Below are 21,376 nucleotides of genomic sequence, written 5' to 3' on the forward strand. Positions count from 1 at the left end.
ATATACTGTATGTTACAACCTCATTGCTAGACTTCTATTGTCTTACAATAGGTTCTACCAGTTAAACTAAATTTCCTGACACATCATAATTTGTACAGCTGGAGAGTTCTTAAATCTCTACTGGAGACTTCTTCCTTCAGCTCAGGAAATTAGAAAGGGAAATATAGTTCAGGCTCAAAAGTCCGGAAAGACGGATCTTAAGAAGCTCTGTGCTTGTTCTGAACACAAGGAATAGCTATATAACTGCATTCATGCACTTGGATAAGGCTTTAAAGAGGCATTCCCATGTAAAATCAATGAAATTATATAAAAAGCTGTCTTAGGGGGAAAAAAATATAGAAACATTAAGAAAGAAAGTATACCAAATAAAAGCAGTATGTTAGCTTGTGTTAGATTTTTGGTTTGGGTTTTTATAAACAATAATTGATAATTTAACCAATTACCCACAGAAATAGTGAGATACATTGGAGGCATGTAAGCAGAGCTTAGACAGCCATCTGCCATGGACTTAGTATTTGAATTCCTGCACTGAGTAGCAGATTGATTCAATGCCCTAAATGGCGTCTTCCATTATATTATTATTATATTCACAACAATAAGAAATAACAGTTGCCAGTTCTTTAGCTAGTATCAGCCTTCACATGCATCAAGTTGTTCCCAAGAACCTCCTAGGATGTTCTAATGTATTGGCATAGTACTGTATATTTGCAGATCAAAGCAATGTGGCTTTTTGCAATTGTCAGATGGAAATTTTATTAACGTGTAGATTTCCTAAGTGCCGTCCAAGATTTTTTTTGGTATGGCACCAAGTGTGCCAATAACCACTGAGACCACCATGGCTTATTTATGTCACAATCTTTCAACTTGATTTGATTTTCAGATGTTGTGTTTTTCTCCAATTCTTTGCCTTTTACTATACTATGCTGCAGTATTTCCACATCAATTATTCACACTTTGGCAACTGTGCTAGTGACTGTCATTGTTTATAATCAGTTTATGCAATCTTCTTGCACGAGCTGAATATATGATCTCCTTTTTCTTCTGCTTCTTTGTACAATTTGCACTCTGAATTATTTGATGATTCCCCGCCCCCCCCGCCCCCAGTTCTGGCCTTGATTGCATTAGCTCAGATAGCTTGTTCTTGCACAGCCAAAATTATGCATCCAGGTTCCTTTTTTTTAATGCCCCAGGTGTAAAGACAGTGCTAGGTTATCTTTATCCATTCTTCCCTGATTTTTTGTAGAAATGGACCATGTAGTGGTTTTTATTGCCAGCATTCTGTTTGTGGGTTTATTACATTACTTTAATATTCATGTTTTGTTCCCTGTACATTCAGTAAGTTCCAAAGTTTAATTTGCATCAATGCTTGTTCTTGGCTGTCATTTAGATAATCAACCAATGCACACTTTCCTTCATCAGTTTATTGACCTGAAGTAAACCTCTGTCTCCATTTCTGAGGAGCAGGTATGAATATCATTATGCGGATATATAATGCATAGTGAATTGTCATCAATTTTCTTGGGTTTGAGTCCAAATCGTCCAGTTCAGCTTGTATCTAGTTAATAATTCCAACACTGTTTTGTACTACAGGTATTTATAGCTTAATGATGTTTCTACCATTAAATTTTGTCTTTAGCTTTTTTTTTAATTCTTTGGAGATATTATTTACTAATTGTATACTTAACTTGTCCATACTTAATGGTAAACCTATATGTAAAATACCCAGGTAGTTGCAGAGTCCTGTTGACTCCTGATGATTTGGCCTTTTAGCATTTCAATTCCATTACTATTTGTAATTTTACCCTAATATAGCATCTTTCTTTAGCCCAACTTTTACTGCCATATCTGTGCTAAATATTCTTACATTGTTTGACAATTGTGGTTGTTGTCAGCCAGATGTGTTTAGACTGGATTTGGCATTTTTATCCACCTATGGAGTTTTCCCCAAGGATCTGAGATTGGCCAATATTTTTGTTTGATGGTGTTAGAGGTATTGTTGCGGGATGTAAACCTACTTTTTGCAATTGACTGTTGGTGATTTTGTTAATGTATTATTATTATGTTTTATATAGCCATCTACCTTACGTAAAGTGACTTTGGATTATTACTGTAACCGCTTCTCTGAAGTGGCTAAATTTCTTTTTATTATTTATTATTTATTAATTCATATCCCTCCTACCCAGGACAAAGATCCTGCACTTAATATATAAATGTCATTTTTCCCAAGTGCATGTTGGTTATATATAAGATATTGTTATAATTGTTAGCTTTTCGTTCTTTCAACTAAACCTCTCTTGGTGGAAGAAGCATCCGCTCCATAAAAATTCAGCATTCTTAAAATAAATTGATGAATAAAATAAATTTCTACAAAAAAATTTCCTTCTGTTGATCCTTTTAACAAATCTGTCAGTTTTTCTTTTTCTGCAAGAACCTTCTGTGAATAATACCAAAGATGAAAAAAAAAATGACCACAATGTAGAACATGTTGGTTCGTAATGTTCAGATAGTGCCATCTGTGATCAGACCATTTGGTATGCTTTTTCAGAGGAAAGACTGTACTCTTTTCCTTCAGTTTAAGCAAATGGAACAATGTGTTCTCATTCCATGTATCAGACTATTATCAGTTTCTATTTTATGTCATTTATATTAAAAAGCTAGATGGAATGTTCTGTTGTTGTACTGCCTTTCTTGCTTCTTTTGAAGCTCTGGTTGACCAAAAGGACCAGGAAGACCAATAGTAGTACATGAATAATATTGCTATCATAGCAACCATATTTCTATAGCAGGTCCAGTGGTGTGGTTCAGCTGGTTTGCACCAGTTGAAGCAAATGGGTTGTTAAGTTACACCACCACCCCACTATCAAAGTGGATCCTGGGCGCTGCGCTGCAATGGAGAAACGGGCAACGGAGAGCCCAGGACTAGGGAAGGAGAAGGCCACTTTCCCTCTTTCTTCTCCCTGTTCCTCCTCCTTCCCCCATGCTGCCCACTCCATTTCCTGTTTCTCCATTGCAACACAGAGCCCAGGATCCAATTTGATAGAGGGGGAGGTAATTTAACAACCGGTTCACCCAGGGTCAGGTTGACCGTCGCAGGAGGCTCATCCCGAATGTATGGCGGAGCTGGAGGACAGGGAGGGGCCACGCTTCTCATGACAGCCAATCCTACCCTGGGAGAACCATTTGTTAAATTATTTGAATTTCACTACTAAGCAGGTCTAATAAATGAAGTGATATTTTGGATTCGATTCATTATTGGTTTAGGCACAAGTGGTTTTAAATTTTAGGGGATACAATATAAGTCTACATTAACAGAATCTTCCACATCGGAAAGTACAGTTCTCCCACTTCCTCCTTTTACCCCCAGAAAAATTAGGGAGAGTCTCTTCTGAGTCTCTTGCTTTGCCCATTATTCAGCTGCAAACTATCAATCTCTTATTTCACTGTCTCTGGGTCTTGTCTCCCAAGATAATTTCCACATACCATTAAAGTTGTTCTGATTAGTGATGTATCCTGAGTGATTTTATCATGTGGCTTTTTCTTCCTTCAGCGCATCACCAGGAGTAAACAGAGCGGTTGAAGAAATGCAGGTGGGAAAGCATAGATAACATTGCAACACGATTTCAGGACTCTGCTGAGGCTTCTTTATTTCCCTTTATCCATATATGTCATCCTTAGTTCTGGATGGGGTGACACAACTCTGTTCAGATCCAGTTCACAACCTATGTGTTCTGGACTCACATCTCCAGCTCGAAGAGCAAGAGCTTTTGGACAGCTCTGGTTTGTGCACCACCTGCAACGTTTCCTGGATTATGACTCCTTGCACTCAGTTACTCGAGGCTCAGTCACCTCCCGACTGGACTTCTGCAATGTGCTCTACATGGGGTTATCCTTGAAATCCATTTGGAAAGTTCAGCTGGTACAAAATGCGGTAACAAGAGCAGTCTTTGGTACTTCTAGGATGGCCCATATTATACCTCTGTGGAAACTTCACTGGTTATCAGTTTCCTGTGTGCAGTTCAAGGTTGGATTGACAGCAGACTCTACTCCTTCCTCTTGCTCTCTGCTCTCTGCTCCTCTCATCCATTTTTTTGGTTATCTTATTGATGTATTTATTCCCATTGTGTTCCTTTGTCATTGTTTAGTTTATTGTTCCATTATTTTATTTCTGTTTACACACTCTTCATTTCTTCTTTTTTTATTGTTGTAAACTGCCTAGATGAGCCCCTCAGCAAGATATGCAACAAATAAATTTAATACATTTAACTTTAATGACAAACAAACAAAAAAACAAACAAAATGCCAATAAGGTACCTTGCTAGCTAAACATAATACTTAAAGAAGAAATATATGGGAAACTGGCTACCAGTCATAAAATTATGTCTACAAAGATTTTTTTTAAATAAACCTAGGTCATTTGCCCTTATATGTAAAGTGATAGATGGTAAAATTTTACACACATTGAAGTACTCTGGGAATAGTAATAAGTTGGGGGAAGAAAATTACTTTGTTCCAATATGTAAATAACAATATAAGATTTAAAATCAAGAGGTGGAGACGAGACTGGTACAATGGAATTAAGTGGTGTCAGATTTCTTACTCAGAAATTCTGTTTTGCCTTCGTATCCAACTAGCTGCAGAAACTTCATATTCATTATGATTAGATAAGCTTCTTTACTGCAGACATGAAAGTAATGTAGAAGACCAGAATACCACAGAACACTGAAACCAAGTTTGCTCTTCCTTCCTTCCTTCCTTCCTTTTCCAGAAGCAAATAAACCTAAGCTACAAACAATATATTTATGTTTCATACCTTCCATAGCCTTGAAAACATTACTATTTAAGGCCTAACTAGCTATAGTAATGGACTCTTTAGAGAGAGGATATGGATGTTTTCTTTTTAAAAAATTATTAATTGTGAACTTAGTCACTTCCTTAATTTTATTACTCATTTGTTGTTTGAAATGTTTCTAAAGAGATCTGATCAGAAGTTATTACAGACAAATACTACTTATTTAAACATAAATTATCGCAATATTAATATTCCTAATTGTTCCTCATGAACATTTTCCAGTGATGAAAATGTATCAATTACAAATAACCTTTTTTAAAGTATTAATTTTTGATTGAATGTACTCCTGACTCCCTCTGGTGGCTAATTTCATTAATGATTCAACTAGGACAGAACAGTATATACTAATCACATTATAATCAAAAACTTGTTTTAAATTACATGCATAATTTCCCAAAAGTAAAGAAGTCCTTATTCTTTTCATCAAGTGTCGAACAATTGCTTGATTGAGAAATAATTCTAAACAAGGTTGTTGTATCTAGGTGATAATAATCTGGTAAAATAAAAGTTTGAAAAAGGAAGCACCCAGGGATATTTGCCCTTGATTTTTAACTGGAAATTCTGTAATTATAATTTTGGTTTAATTATGAGTCAGCTTTCATATAAATGTTCATAGAAAAAATCATTATGCTTCAATCAATGATCAGTAAACTACATAAAATATAATTAAAAAGGAAAAACAACATTTGCATCAGTTGTTGATTTATTTTCAGAATATAAAATTTAGTTACCATATGGGTGATAGTTTTACATGCAACAGAATGAGCTTTACAAAATAATTATACATTCTTCCTGGGTATTAATGCAGCAGGGATAAAATATTATGATTACAAATATCCCTATAGAAATTATAATATAGAGAAACATGATGAACTGTTTCTGTTTCCTGATTCTGCCCTGACTGGTATACCAAGAGATTGAGGATTAAAAACTATGTTGCAAAATTCAGAGGAAAAATATTATACTTGGTTTAAAAAAATTATTGACTCAGGTCAAGAAAGGTAAATATTTTGCAAGTAGCAGAGTGCTCTTTGCAACCCAAATTCTATTATTCTTTGCGTGTATTTACACTTTTTCAGTACCAAATACTTGTATCAGGCTTATTATTATTTGTTACTGATTTGTTAAGGCTATAACAGATATTCCATTTTATTGAGCTGCTATGCTATCAGCTTCCTCTACCACAGATCCAGCAGGAGAAGAGCAGTATGGACAACCATGGGATCTGGCAGGGTGAGAGCTGTGAACCATAACCACAAGGCTTTCACTGTGTCCCAGCATAACAGATATAGTGCCCTTGCTGACTTTAATACGGATACTAAAGCAACAAGTCAAGGTAGTTGTGATAATGATAACTCAAATAAGCCGGGGATTGTGGTCTGAGATGAAGATGAAGGGGAAAGTGTGAATCAGGTATTACACATCAGACACACAAGAAGAAAAAGGTATCCCAAAAAGAGAAGCCACCATCTGGTTGGTGATTCAATTGTAAGGGATGTAAATTTAGGAAAGGATATGGAGGTTATGAAAGAGGTCAGGTGTCTGCCAGGTGCTACTGCCAGCAGAGACAAGAGGCATATTTTTAAGATAGTCAAGATCTGTCCCAAAAATATGTACATAATAGCAGTGTTTGTCAGGGGTTGCCAAAAAGAAGAGGGAGTCAAGCTATTCTCCAAAGCACCTGAGGGCAGGACAAGAAGCAATGGCTGGAAACTAATCAAGGAGAAAAGCAACCTAGAACTAAGGAGAAATTTCCTGACGGTGAGAACAATTAATGAGTGGAACAACTTGCCTCCAGAAGTTCTGAATGCTCCAACACTGGAAGTTTTTAAGAAAATATTGGATAACCAGTGGTGTGGGGTTTCCTGCCTAAGCAGGGGGTTGGACTATAAGACCTCCAAGGTCCCTTCCAACTCTGTTATTCTGCTATTCTATGTATGCTTTGAAGTGCTTTGGATATCTCAATAATACAGCATCTCTCTGCAGTTAATCAAAGCATGCACACTCTTTTTTTCAGGGTTCTATGCAAGCCTGAAATAAGATGGTGCTATTTTAATAATCTGACTTGTTAAAGTATTGTGTCTTAAAGAATCATCTGGATTACTTAAAGTAGTGTCATTTTTTTTTCAGACTCATCCAGAACCCTGAAAAAAGATTGGTTTTTAGTAAGTCACACAGAGGTGCACTGTTTACACAGCATCCAAAACATTACTAATACTTTTATAAAACGTGCACAGCCCTAATTATTTTCTTTACAATTTATAATTTCAATAATTAATCTGTGAGCACAGCCCCTGCTCTTAGAAATATTTTTCTTTTTATCCAAATCATAATGTTTTTGTGAAATGTGTCTTATATTCACGTACAGCGGTTGCTGGGAGGAAAAATGAAAACCAAAATGCCAAAGATGAAAGCTGATGTTCTGTCATGCTATAGAATCAGCATTAATTCTATATATCTTCTAGAATACAGTCAGTCAAGATGGAGAGGGGTGAGAGGTGTGTTGTGTAGGCAGATATTTAAGTGTGGGAATAGAAAATTAAGCATCTATCTAACTGGCATTTCGCCCAGTAGTTGCTGCACTGTTTTGGCATAGGAGCTGCTGTTTTGCAAAGCCAGAGTTCTGTTTCCTAAGTAAATTTGTCTTCTTATAATGCTGTTCCTTTCACTTAGATATATGCTTCTGAACAAAAATCAAATATTTTTTGGTGGAACGTCATTATGATAAACCAAGGCAGGCATATTCTGAAGCAAAATGGTGGTGAAGCTTCTATTTGTTGGTTCTCATTAAGTTCATAGAAGTTTTTGCACTTTTAATATAGTTTTTGACTCAGTAAATATATAAGGGAATTGAATTTTATTAGTTAGTTATTCAATGATATTTAACCAGGTACGTAGATTGCTTCTAGATCTGAAGTCATCTGTTAATATTTTGAATATTTTTAAATACATTTTTGCTAAGTGTATATTTTTCTTTTTTCAATCTAATTCTTCCCTGAAGAAATGGCATTATCCCTGGCCACCTAACTAATCATGGATTAGTTAGTACCTGCCTAGAATATCAAGATTGTATCAGGAGTGGGAAATTAAAAATAATGCTAGAAGGAGACAAGACCAAAACACCCGCATGGCTATGTTAATGAAATCACCCAGGCCTGGCTTGATGAAGACTTATTTCTTTAATACAATTGTAATCTTTAATCTTAATTCTAAATTTCATTTTTTTAACCTAGGCAGCCATGTTTACCATCTCAGCTTGCACACTTACCACAAACTACTACTCAATGTCATTTGTTTTCAAAGCATTACTTTCCAGTTTAAAATAATTTTCCTGGTGGATTTTTAATACACTAAAGTTGTAACAATAGACCCTGGCAAAGGAAATCCATTGATGATATTAATGATTAAATACTGTATTCTTAAATAAATCTCTGTAGCAGAGTAGTGCCAAAGTATTTTTGCGCTGTGCCTTTCTCAGTACAGTATGTTTCTGCTGTATACATTTCTTCCTCCTGATACTAATCTTCATAAGTGTTTGAGGGATCCACACACTCTGTGAAATTAGTGAATTGTTTCCACTTTAATTCAGCAAGAGCAGGTGATGGATAGCTCTTAAGGTGTCATTTGACACAGTCTCCTCCTTGGTCATTTTCTTTTGACAGCTTTAAATATGAATATGACTCTTGAGAGGAGAAATATGCTGATTAGTTAAAATGATTATATAGTGAGTGCTCTGTATCCCACTACTTCTTCCAGGTTGCTATTACCATTTTTCTACAGTTTTTATATGCTGCTGACATAAAAGAGAGCAAGAATCTAAGAGACTTAGATTCAGGGAGAGAATTCAAGACATTTTGTTATCAATAATAGAACAGTATATGCCCAATGCTCACACTCTTGTCACAGCTTTTTTAAAAACATTCTTGATGAAGAAATTGTGTTTAAAATATGCAATCAATGATGTAAAATGAGCAAAAAGGATATTTGTTTAACAATAGTTTAGCATTGGCTGAATAAAATACAGTGAGGGAGAACAGACAATCATATATATATATACATATAAATAGATTACAAACATTTTAGATTAACATTTTGTGGAAATTAGGTTAAACAAAAGGGAAAAAACTATTTTCATACTTGGGAAAACCGCTGTTTCTTGGGCCCCTATACGTATGTCACTACTTTATGAATTAAGTTCTGCTGTTCAGCAACTATTGCCTATAAAATGCCCTTTCCTCCTCCATGTTGTCTTATTTAATTAAGTAATGCTAATTTAGGTTGATGAATTTAAGCAGGCAAAAGAAGAATGGGATGACAGAGAATGAGGTGGCTGGCTGGAGTCACTGAAACAGTAGGCGTGAGCTTAAATAGACTCCAGACCAGCGGTCTCCAACCTTGGTCCCTTTAAGACTTATGGACTTCAACTCCCAGAGTCCCTCAGCCAGCAAAGCTTAAAGGGACCAAGGTTGGAGACCCCTGCTCCAGACGATGGTAGAGGACAGGAAGGCCTGGAGGAATATTGTCCATGGATTCGCGATGGGTCAGACATGACTTCGCAACTAACAACAACAACAACTACCCGTTGTATGAGACCAAATGTGAAGCAACTTTGATTGCATATACATTAAAGGAGAGCTTCGGATTTTCTGCATAGCTGAGGTTAGAATGATACCATTATTTCTGACTGCCTGTGTAAAAGTTTGGTCATTGCTAACTGTATAGGTAGTCCTTGACTTACAACCATTCATTTAGCAACCATCCAAAGTTACAACCGCACTGAAAAAAGTGACTTAAAACCAGTCCTTGAATTTATGACAGTTATAGCAACCCCACAATTACAGGATCCAAATTTGGGCGCTTGGCAACTGGCATATATTTATGATGGTTGCAACATCCCAGGATCCCATGTTTGCCATTTGAGACATTGCCAGGTAGTTTTCAACAAGCAAAGTCAATGGGGAGAGTCAAATTTACCTGACAACCATGTGATTCTCTTAACAATGGCAGTGATTTGCTTAAGAACCATGGCAAAAAGGTCATAAAGTCAAGAATGAGTCACTAAACAACTACCTTACTTAGCAACAAAAATTGTAGTCCTGTTGTGGTTGTACTTTGAGAACTATCCGTAATTATACTAGATTTGTTTATGCTCAATATTTTGTTCCTGAAATTAGATTTGTTTCCTGAAAGGTGAAAAAGGATAATTCTCAGGGGACAACTACTTCTTTTTGTGGATTTCAGCCTAAATAATCTTGTGTATCATGGCACCTTCAGTTGCATATTATCTAGGAGTTTTGTGAGTAGGCATTAATTCTATTCAGAAAGTCCTACATTGGGGAAAACCAGCCTAAAAAATTAATTTGTGAAGATTTTTAAAAAGTTTTAGTTCTTTGTTTTGGTCCCTTGAAACTATCAAGAGGTTTAGGTCAGCAAAATCTAAGTAGCTATACTTTATAGGTTGCGTTTGGACATTATGCAAAACCTACCGTGATATTTGTTCAATGAGCATGCTTACCCAAAAAGAAAAAAATACCATATTTTTCAGAGTATTAAACGGTCTGGAGGATAAAATGCACCTTAGTTTTTGGGGAGGAAAATAAGAAAAAAAAATTCTGTCTCTGCCTACCATCATCCATCAGTATTCATCTGGCTAGTGTCCAGTGTATGAGACAGTGGAGGGCTGTTTGGAAACTGAAACAGTATTTGCTGTGTGAGCAGCAAGGAAGGAGACAGCAAGGAGCCTGGGCATGGCTTAGTGAAATTGTTCTAAAGCTGCATGCTGTGCTGATCTCTGAAACTAAAACTGAAACTCCTCTCCCCTGCTTGTGTTTTGCTTGTGTTGAAAAACCTGCTTTTGGTATTGTATAGTTACTTTATATTATATGTAAAGAGAAGTTATTGAATCCTGCTGAATCAGTTACTTGTGTGTGCTTTCTGGCTGTGATTGCTGCTGCAAACTCTGACAATCCTAGCAGCAAATAGTGAACAGCCAGGTCAGCTTCAGCACATTATTGCAGCCTGATTCAGCACAAGCAGCTGATTGGCGGGTGAATTGGCCTTCCAGAATACCCCAATCAGCTGTTCCAGGCTGCAGGAATTACCACAGACCATCGCCTCCTCCGTGCCTCATGGTTTTGGCTACATTTGGAGTATAAGACACACCCAAATTTTCAGCCTCTTTTAGAGTGGGGGGGGGGAGTGTGTCTTATATTCCGAAAAATACAGTATATAGTTAGAAGATTATTGATCCTGACCTGCTCAAGGTTGACTCAGCCTTCCTTCCTTCCTTCTTTGCGAGGTCAGAATAATCAGGAGCCAGATTGTTGGGGGCAATATGCTGACTCTGTAAACTGCTTAGAGAGGGCTGTAAAAGCACAGTGGAGCAGTATATAAGTCTAAGTGCTATTGCTATTGCTATTATCCAACACACGAATGTTCCAGATATTTATCTATATCTCCTCACTGACTTTGTTCTTATTAAGGCCAGACTCACATGGAGCAACATGTGCTGATGTTTCTTTTCTTTGTCTTGAAGTTACACTAAATGAAAAATGTCTACAGGGAACCAGTATCATTTGTGTGATTTCCATGGAGGATGAGACTTATGGGAGTACTTATGTGCTACTGGAACACTCATTCTAGGTATATTAATATCTGAAGGCACTAATGTCTATCCTTGAACTGACATTTTTTTGCTTCTAGCTACTAGAAAACAGAGAAAAGTAGGCAGAAAAGGAAATAAATGAAGTGGAAACATAATCAGATTAAGAAAAAAGGAAATAACAAATATATATTATGTTTCAGGTAAAAAATCATTTAGCCTAATATTATTTAACTTCACTAAACACTGATCACAAGGAATAATATTGCTCACAGCAATAGAAAAGCAGTTTATAATCAGAAAGAAAACATACTGTTGATGCATGATTGTGGAACCAACAGTGAAGAGGTTTTTTTGTTACCCATCTTGTCCTAGAAATCAATAACATATGTTCTTTTGCAATGTATCTTCACAAGCAAATGGTTTATTGTACAAATCTTTGATAGAAGACAGACTCTAGTGAACTCTACAAATACTATTATTTGGAGAAATGTTGGATATATGGTTACGTAAAAATCTGTGGTGAAGTTAGTTTTGATTTATTATTGGAACATCTGTATACAACTTCTTAAACGTAAGCAAATGGCACTAATATTTTTTTTCTTCACATTTTGAGACAAAGCACAATATGTAATCCATCATTTACTGCTAAATATACATCATTAAATCAGACAGATTTAAGATTTTTCTTTTCTTTTAATTGAATTTAAGTTCAATTTAGATCCAATGCAATCTTCAGATCCTTCTAATTATTGAAATAGAATTTAATTTTGAAATGTGTAGTTCTCTGATTCATCAATAGGTTGCAATAGGGAGCTAAGTCAAAGTGAAATAATTTTGCCACTATAAAAAAGGTGAGCAACATGTGATTTTTTTGCGGGGGGGGGGGGACGGGACAAAATATGTATGACAAATCAACTCTAAAGAAATATGTAATGCTGTATAGCATTCTACGTTGTGCAATATGGGTTTTAAAGCTATAAATCATACATTCTGTAATGCAGATTCAGCATTAGCATACATACCTATATATCTCAAGATTTAATAAATCTTGATTTAGTAAATGTGAAAGATCACAGAATTACATTTAAAATAATTTGTGTGTTCTAAATAACTGTAAAATGACATGCAGATTGCGGGCTCTGTAAGTGGAGGTTTGCTTGACTAAGAAATACAGATTTCATGGTGTACCTCCCAATTGTAATGGCTGAATTCAGCCAATTTTGGAAAAAGGGTAGAAGAATGGATAAATAGTCCTTTTGCAAGAGAGTATTCTTGCAACAATTAGTGGTCCATATTTGTAATAAAAAGAGAAACAAATTTGGCAGTAAAAAACCAATTATTACTTTGATAATAAAGCTCACATTCAACATTGTTTTATCAATTGATGATATACTGGCATGTGGGAAGTTAAAAAAAAATAAAGAGAGAGAGGGAAAACTGTATCTCATTCAGTCTAAGCCTCTAATAGCTTTTATCAGGATGCCTGATCCTTTTGATTGTTCTTTTTGTTTCATTTGCTTGTAAGCAGTAACTTCACAGCTGTGCCTTGGCAATAAACTGTATATCTATACGACCCTATATTTAGATTGTATAGACGAGCATTAATAGTGACAAAGATAGAATGAGTGCTGCTTAGCCCCTAGTGAAATCAAACAAAAGAGCTAATGAAGCTCCTCTAATAGGCTTTGCAGAGTGACCAGCTGTACAACTTCATTGGTATTCTACAACAGGGACCCTGATTGTTGAAGAGAAACTCCAAAGAAAATTATTCTTTTTCCAGAGTGGACCTATGGTGCTTATCTCTGCTGCCTTCCAATGGATAAGGTTGGCCAACTTACGTTTCTCTTTCCAAGCAGAGCAAAACACATAAATCAAGCCTATTATTAAAAAAGGCAAAGTGTATTAAAGGTCAAAATTGAAGTGTTACAAGCCCCACAATAATTTGCTTTATTTAGTGTCACTTTAAAAATTAGGCAATATTTTGAGATCTGCAACAAAATGTTATAGCACAAGGGTGTCAAACTTGTGTCGTCAAGGTGTTGTCACGTGATGTATCATGACTTTTCCCTCCTTCGCTAAACCCGGCATGGGTGTGGCCAGTGTGTGACGCATCTGGCCTGCAGGCTGTGAGTTTGACAACCTTGTTATAGCATGAAGTGCTTTTATTTGTGGCTCAGACTGGTAAGACAGTCTGTTATTAACACAGCTGCCTGCAATTACTGCAGGTTCTAGTCCCACCAGGCCCAAGGTTGACTCAGCCTTCCATCCTTTATAAGGTAGGTAAAATGAGGACCCAGATTGTTGGGGGCAATAAGTTGACTTTGTATATAAATATACAAATAGGATGAAGACTATTGCTAACATAGTGTAAGCCGCCCTGAATCTTCAGAGAAGGGCGGGATATAAATGCAAATAAAATAAAAAAATTACATATCAGCCTGCTCATCCATCCTAGGTTGTGTCTCTCAACATTCAGTATCTACAGTATCTGCTTCGTCTTCATAGATTTTATTTGTTTGTTTGTTTGTTTGGGGATTTTGTTTTGGTTTTCTTTATTTCTCAGGTACAATTGAAAAGGATTTCTCAAATGACTGGGAGAGCAGTTCTTACCTGCCTTCCTGGGGATATTTTTAAATATCCACACAATGCAAATGTTTTCTTTATTCATATTTTAATTTTTTGGGTGTGTATGTGTCAATATTTCACATGTGCATTTTTGATGAAATAGTCCTCCTAGGAACTTTTCTTATCTTCTTTGGGAGAGACTTTTGCAAAACAAAAGTGACCGAGGCTAATGCTATCTTTTGAGCCAAGATATACTGAGTTCTCTGTTGCAGAAGTGGTTGATTTTGCCTTAAAAAAAAACAAAAACTTGGGAGAGACCCAAACATTTATTGTTTTTACTAGGGACTTTAGCTCAGATTAATTGGGAGGATATATTGCTTTGTTTACATGCCAAGGGAAATGGCCAAGTTCTTATCCATGCAGGATGAGACTCTGGAGTCGGCTATATGTTTTGCTGTCCTTATTAATATATTACAACCTGTTGATATTTTATTTCTTTAAAAAATTGCATTAAAATCTACTCATATTAACAGTTGCTGCTCTTTCTAACATCTTTGTACCCATTTCCTCCCAAATTCATAGTTTTTAACATAAGAGATACTTTTAAAGTTTAGGTTAATGAATTTTAATATTATTGTTTCTAATCCCGCCCCCGCCTTTAATGCAGGCTTTTTTAGCATTCTCATCCCCCCAACTATTTTTTGCTTTGTTTTCAAGTTTCAGAAAGGTTCTATTTCAGAAGAAATAAATAAAAAAGTGTGTCTAACTGGTAGGGATTTCTTATCAGAGAAAAATAAAAGTTACCAGACTCTTTTTAGTGCTAGAGTTTGAGATCATGAATTAGGAAAAAAAACAACTCTATTATAGGTCTATATGAAAATGCATTTATAAAACCTGCTAATCTGAACTGTCTCATAGCATGGATGGCAGCACTGGAAAGAATTTTTAAAAAAATCATTGTGGCTGAACTGTTTATTCAGATTCAAAGAGAAAAGGAAGCCCTATCATTTATTTATTTATTTATTTATTTATTTATTTATTTTTATTGGCCAAGTGTGATTGGACACACAAGGAATTTGTCTTGGTGCATATGCTCTCAGTGTACATAAAAGAAAAGATACGTTCATCAAGGTACAACATTTACAACACAATTGATGATCAATATATCAATATAAATCATAAGGATTGCCAGCAACAAGTTATAGGCATACAGTCATAAGTGGAAAGAGATTATTGGACTGATTATTGGATTATTGGACTGATATTATGGTGTTTTTTCAGGAGTTCAAATAAGCACACAGGTAGTCCTTGTTTATCCATTGTTCCTACAGCAACTGTTTGAAATTACAATAGCTCTTAAAAAAGAGATTTATGGTTGGTCCTTGAACTCCAACTCAGGGATCAATCATAAATCTCCTTTTTCAGTGTCCCTGCAATTGAGTGATAGTGATTCAGGAACTTGGAAACCAGTTTGTTGTCTGTACAACAAACACAGCATCTCACAGTCACATGATTGTTATTTGTGAGTTTCATAGCCCACTTCCAACAAGCGAAGTCATTGGATAAGTTGAAAGGAAGTTGCAAATCTCAGTGACATGATATTATGCTTAACAAACCACAGTGATTTGCTTCATGGCCAGAAATAGAAGTGATATTGTAAGTTGGGCATGATTACCTGATATTTCACTTTAGGGTCAGTCTCAGTTGCAGTTGGTAAGTGAGCAGTACGTCTAATAGCATTTTCTCCCTCCATTTTTTTCAACTTAAAAACAATGAGGTTAGTTGGGCTGAGAGAGTGACTAGCTCTAAATCATCCAGTGAGCTTCATTGATGGACTACAACACGGGTGTCAAACTCGCGATGTCATATCATCACATGATGTATCGTGACTTTTTTCCCTTTCACTAAACCAGGGGTGGGTGTGGCCAGTGCATGACACATCCGGCCTGCAGGACTGCGAGTTTGACACCTCTCGACCACAACCTGGATTTCCAGACTATCAGTCCAGCATCTTAACCACTATATCCTACTGCACCTGTTTAACAATCCCAGAAATAAGCATTTTACAGAGTTACTGACACCCACATTTTCCTGTGCAAAAGTGCAGCATAGCTTCAAAAGTGCAGCATAGCTGTAGAACTTACATTATCTGAAAGTAGCAGAGCCATTGTACATTGCAGCCATATTCTACTCCCACCCAAAATTAAAGCCTGAGTATCTGTGATCCTAACTCATTCATTTGGTTCTGTCCCAGATTTAGTCTTTAAAGTACGTACAAACTTTGTTTATAATCTTTCACAATATTTATAAGCTGCCAGGAGTGATTTTTTTCACTCTACTAAGATCATTAGCAAAGACAGATGCAAATGCTATTATCTATAAAACATTTTGGACTGATCGAAGGTTGCTCCCAAGTCTTCTCTTGTACTAGGTTTCTGCATTAATTCTGACTCCATTGCAGTGATTATTACGGGTACTCAGCCAATCCTTCCACAAACTTACATTTCTTTGCCGGAAGCTGTTTTGATTAAGTCAACCAGTCCCAGAAGCTTCAAGGACTGTGTCACAGCTGGTAGGACACATCTGATTTCTGGCCTCAGTGTTTTCTGGAAATATTAAATATTCTATAGAGGAGAGGTTAATAAAAAATAATTTAAGCATATACTGTGTAATTATTCCTGAGGTTCATTTTTCTCTTCATGTGATTCTTCAAATGTTTCCATCTACATCAAGCACGTGGGATGGAACAAGTTGAAATTCAAAAGAAGTTTCACTAGTATTAGCAAAGAGGACTAAGGTCTTCTGTAGCAGTCTGTGATGTAACCAATTAATCAGATATTAAGTGATGTCCTTCAATGCCCTTGTAATCATCATCATACAAAGGGGCACATGACTTTTGAACATTTACATGCCAATGGATTCTGATCATCTGTCTCTGGAACTGATTACACCTTTTAGTCTGCAATGAAGAGCTGGTTCCAGATGTATTGTCCTACTACTGGTACATGTATTACAAGCTAGAAAAAAATAAGGTCCTTAATCACAGGGGATGCCTGTACAGAAAAATCCTTGCTGCAGAACTTATGCCTCTAATATGTACATTAAAAGGAGAATTGAGTTACAGGAAGAAGGAATGACTCACTATTCTTTGATTGAAGTAGAATGTCTAAATAGAGGATTTTCTAGATAGAGAAATTACCATATTTTTCGGAGCACAAGATGCATATTAGATTTTGGGGAGGAAAACAAGAAAAAAAAGTCTGCCTCTGCCTACCAGCATCAATCGGTATTCATCTGCTAGCATCCTTGCAGCAAATATCAAACAGCCTGGTCAGCTTCAGCACATTATTGCAGCCTGATTCAGCACAGCTGATTGGTGGGTGGTTCGGCCTCCTGGAATACCCCCAGTCAGCTGTTCCAGGCTGCAGGGATTACCACAGACCATCACCACCTCCGTGCCTCATGTTTTTGGCGTCTGTGCCTCTGTGCCTCTGTGCCTCATGTTTTTGGCCTGTGAACCCGTTCCAAGCTGCGTGGATCACCACAGCACATCACCACTGATTGCCACATCTGCGCATCATATTTTTTGCCTCCGTGCATCACATTTTCGGCCTTCACATGTCCTGTTTTGGTTTCTGTGTGCCGCATTTTTGGGCAGTTCCAGGTGGCAGAGATTGTCACGGCTGCCAATCCACACACAGGAAAGCACCTAAAAACGCGGTACACAGAGGCCAAAAATGGGGCATGTGGAGGCTGAAAACGTGATGGACAGAGGCTGAAAACACGGTGCATGGAGGCGGCAATTGGTGGTGATGTGCTGTGGTGATCCCCATAGCCTGGAACAGGTCTAAAACAGCATGTGGAGGCCGAAAACAGCCAAAGGGTGGGAACCAGCAGGTGGGCGGGGGTACATTCGGTATATAAGTCGCACCCAAATTTTCACCTTCTTTTTTTTTGGGGGGGGGGGAAGTGCGTCTCTTACTCCAAAAAGTATAGTAATGCAAAGATTCAAAGAAGATTTTCTTCTCTTCCCCCATTATTTTGCAATTTAATATCCAGTTTAGCAAGAAAGTCAACAATCAGTTTTCACTAGCCTGATGCACTTCATATATAGCAGGGTTAAACAGCTTTCACGATGGCATGATGGCTCTGCTGGCTAGAATTCTTGAAATATTAATCCCAAAGTTTCTTTTGAGATAAAAGAGTACACGAGTGAACCTCTTTAGGCCAAAAACAAGCCTAGTTTTATTCCCGCTCACACCTTCCTCTCACACCTTGGAAAAGGCTTTCCGATTTAGAGATCAGGAGATCAAGGTACATTTCCTTTATGTTTTTCTCTACAACAGGAATCTCGTAAGGTAGTTTTGACTAAGAGAGAAGAGCTGTCCCAATCACCCAATGACTTTCCATGGCTGAAAGTGGATTTGTACATGCATGTATTTGACTCTCATGTGCTGTAATAGCTATATTAATATTTATATTTATAATTGTTTTTATGTTTCTATTTTTAATTACACTTTAAGCCTTCCAGAGTAACTTTGGATAGCAAGATAGGCAGCATATAAATTTACTAAATAAAAAAAATAAAAACATCTTGTTCATTTAGGAAGTGTGTGGTGGAGATGCTATGCTATGCTATGCTATGCTATGCTATTATATAGTTATATTTCTGTTTGCAACTCTCCGAGAGTTGTCTCAAAGCAACATGGGCAGCAAGCAAGCAAGCAAACAAACAAATTTATTTCTTTATTTCTTTATTTCTTTATTATTTAAATCTCAAATGGATTTTATATCATATAGATCATTCTCTGCTGGAACTACAAAACTAATACAAATATTTGTAAACAGATTTTTAAAAACATCTGACTATACTTCTGCTTCCAGCTAAACTACTTATTAAGCAAACTAGAAGTAATAATAGACTCTGTGTTCTCATTAAGGTCTTAATGAAAAGCTATTTTTGCATTCAAATAAAAATCTGAATTTTACTGAGAAAAGTATAGAGATTGCATACTCTATTTGTTTTAATTAAATCCACTTACTAAATAGCTGCCACTAAAGAAATATCCCTGAAAGTACCAATTCTATAGATTAATGTAGTTAATTTATCCATGAAAGCTTCCTATAATGGAACTACACAAAAATAACTGGCAGTTTTATTGTTCCTTGTAAGATCTCCACAATATAACCACTGTAATGAAAAGTTTTAGCTTAGCAGTGAAGGAAGTAAATACAAAACATTAGTGGTGGCTAGATATATTTGTCCAACCAGTATTTTATTATTTGTAATTATTATCTTTTCCCCCAAATCAAGTCCTTAGGAAAAATCTCTACATATGAAAGGCACCCAAATTTTCTATTAAAAAAATGAGGCTATGTAAAACAGAGTCTTCTAAACATTTTTTGAAACAAGTAATTCATTCTTAGGATGTTAATTCATAAATGCACCGTTCATGACTGTCCCACTGCAACATGTCTCAGTCTATAAGCATAATTAGTTTGCTAGTGTATCTCCTGAATAATGGATTCTCATTCTGTGGAAAGACAAGCTGTGCCTGCTAGCCCGCTAGAAGAAAACTGTTGATTGGTTGGTGGTAAGGAGACTTTTCATCTTATCATGTAAGTTTAATTGTCATGTATACACTAATATGTACTGCATCTTGCTACACATTCATGTGTGGAATAAATACATTTTAATATGTTCCTTTCTTTGTTCATTTCCTAAGCTGAATGCAAACTCTGTGATGGCATGCCAGCTAGAGGGAGCTCTCTTATATATAATAATAGCTAATACTACAGTAGCAGATAATGGAGACAAAGCAGAGTTCAGCTCCTACTTTCCTTTGATAGTTTTTTTCCTAAAAGCAAAACTGTTTAAATGATTTAATTTTAAATGATTTAAATTATAAAATTATTCATAACAATTGTCACAAGGAGGGAATGACAATCCAAATTAAATAAAATGATGGTTAGGGAGCTATCCCGAAGGACTTTTAAATTACTGAGACTCACTAGACCAATCATTTATAATAGTTTTTACTCTTTTTTTTTTTGTTTACATTTATACCCCGCCCTTCTCTGAAGACTCAGGGCGGCTTACAGTGTATAAGGCAATAGTCTCATTCTATTTGTATATTTTTACAAAGTCAACTTATTGGCTGTCTTGCTGAAAAATTTAAGCAATTTCCTTGATAAATTTTATTGTGGATTTTATTTTAAATGATGCCTGTGAGGTAACCACTTTGCTAAAAAAAAACAACAACCAAAAAACCCTCACAACCTTAATTTGGGATATGCAAAATAATATCTTTAAAAGAAGAATTTCAGCACAATTTCCAGAGTTTGATTTTTAGAAAGAAATTGTAGCCCTGTATCTGAACAGAACAGAAACATATACAGTGATGAGGAAAATGCTTTATTGGTCATTCAGCCATTTATTTTCTTTGTGTAGCTGCCTCACCCTGTGGAATGTTGATATGACTATTCTGTGGTGCCATTTGATTTAAGATGGAGGACAAAATATATTCTGGGGATGTGTTTGTCAGCAGTGGCTAAAGGTCCACAAGACCTAATAGGAGGAAATTTGGATGAGCTGGAATGTTTTGAGAAAGCATTAACCCTGAAATCCTTTAATCAGCACCAGTACTATGGAACACATCTAATAATGAACATTCCACCACTTAAGAGTTTTCCAGACACCTAACAGTTGAGGCAATAATTTTAAACAAGAGCAACAATATGCACCTTTTCTCTCCAATTCTTATATTGTAAAATATTATTTTACAATTCTTTTATTATAGAAAGTGTGAAGCTTGCCACTAGCTCTTTAAGAATCAGCTACGTGGCTCTGCATAAAGTTTAAAATTTGTTAATTTCCTCTTCCAGGATAACTCTCCAAATTTGTCCATCCTTTCTCACACACTGGATCTGGATTTTCTTGAGGTCATAATTCATCAGGATCAGTTCTGATGCTCCCTACAAACAATATCTATCTGAATAGCTCAGACCCATTCCTCTATCTTAGTCAAATCTATTGACATCCAGAAAGATGGGATCAGACGATTGTATCAAGTTTCTTATATTTTTCTTCATGCTGCTTAGCTCTCTTCTTTATTGCTACCGAATGGCTTATCACCTTCATCTTCAACTGCAGCATCTTCCTCCTCCTCCTCCTCCTCCTTCTCGTCCTCCTCCTCCAGAAGCTTAACTTTCTTCACTGATATGGCCAGACATTCATGGTAGCATTTGTTCCATCAACACGAGGCATGATGATAAATATCTGCTTTTTCTACTATACTCAGAGAGCATTAACATTTGCACATTACCCAGAAAACTCTTGCTAGTAAGATAAAAATCCT

General features: G+C 36.3%; 1 protein-coding gene across 1 annotated transcript in view; it reads left to right on the forward strand.

Moving 5' to 3' along the window:
* Window positions 1–6,067: 6,067 nt before the first annotated feature.
* NYAP2 (neuronal tyrosine-phosphorylated phosphoinositide-3-kinase adaptor 2) overlaps window positions 6,068–21,376 on the forward strand; it is a 269,362-nt gene continuing 254,053 nt past the window's right edge. Inside the window, exon 1 of the mRNA XM_058189134.1 lies at window positions 6,068–6,185. Coding sequence (XP_058045117.1) covers window positions 6,068–6,185 — 118 coding nt within the window. The remainder of the gene's footprint in view (window positions 6,186–21,376) is intronic.

Source organism: Ahaetulla prasina, chromosome 6, assembly GCF_028640845.1.
Source record: "Ahaetulla prasina isolate Xishuangbanna chromosome 6, ASM2864084v1, whole genome shotgun sequence".
In the NCBI taxonomy this organism is placed as follows: Eukaryota; Metazoa; Chordata; class Lepidosauria; order Squamata; family Colubridae; genus Ahaetulla; species Ahaetulla prasina.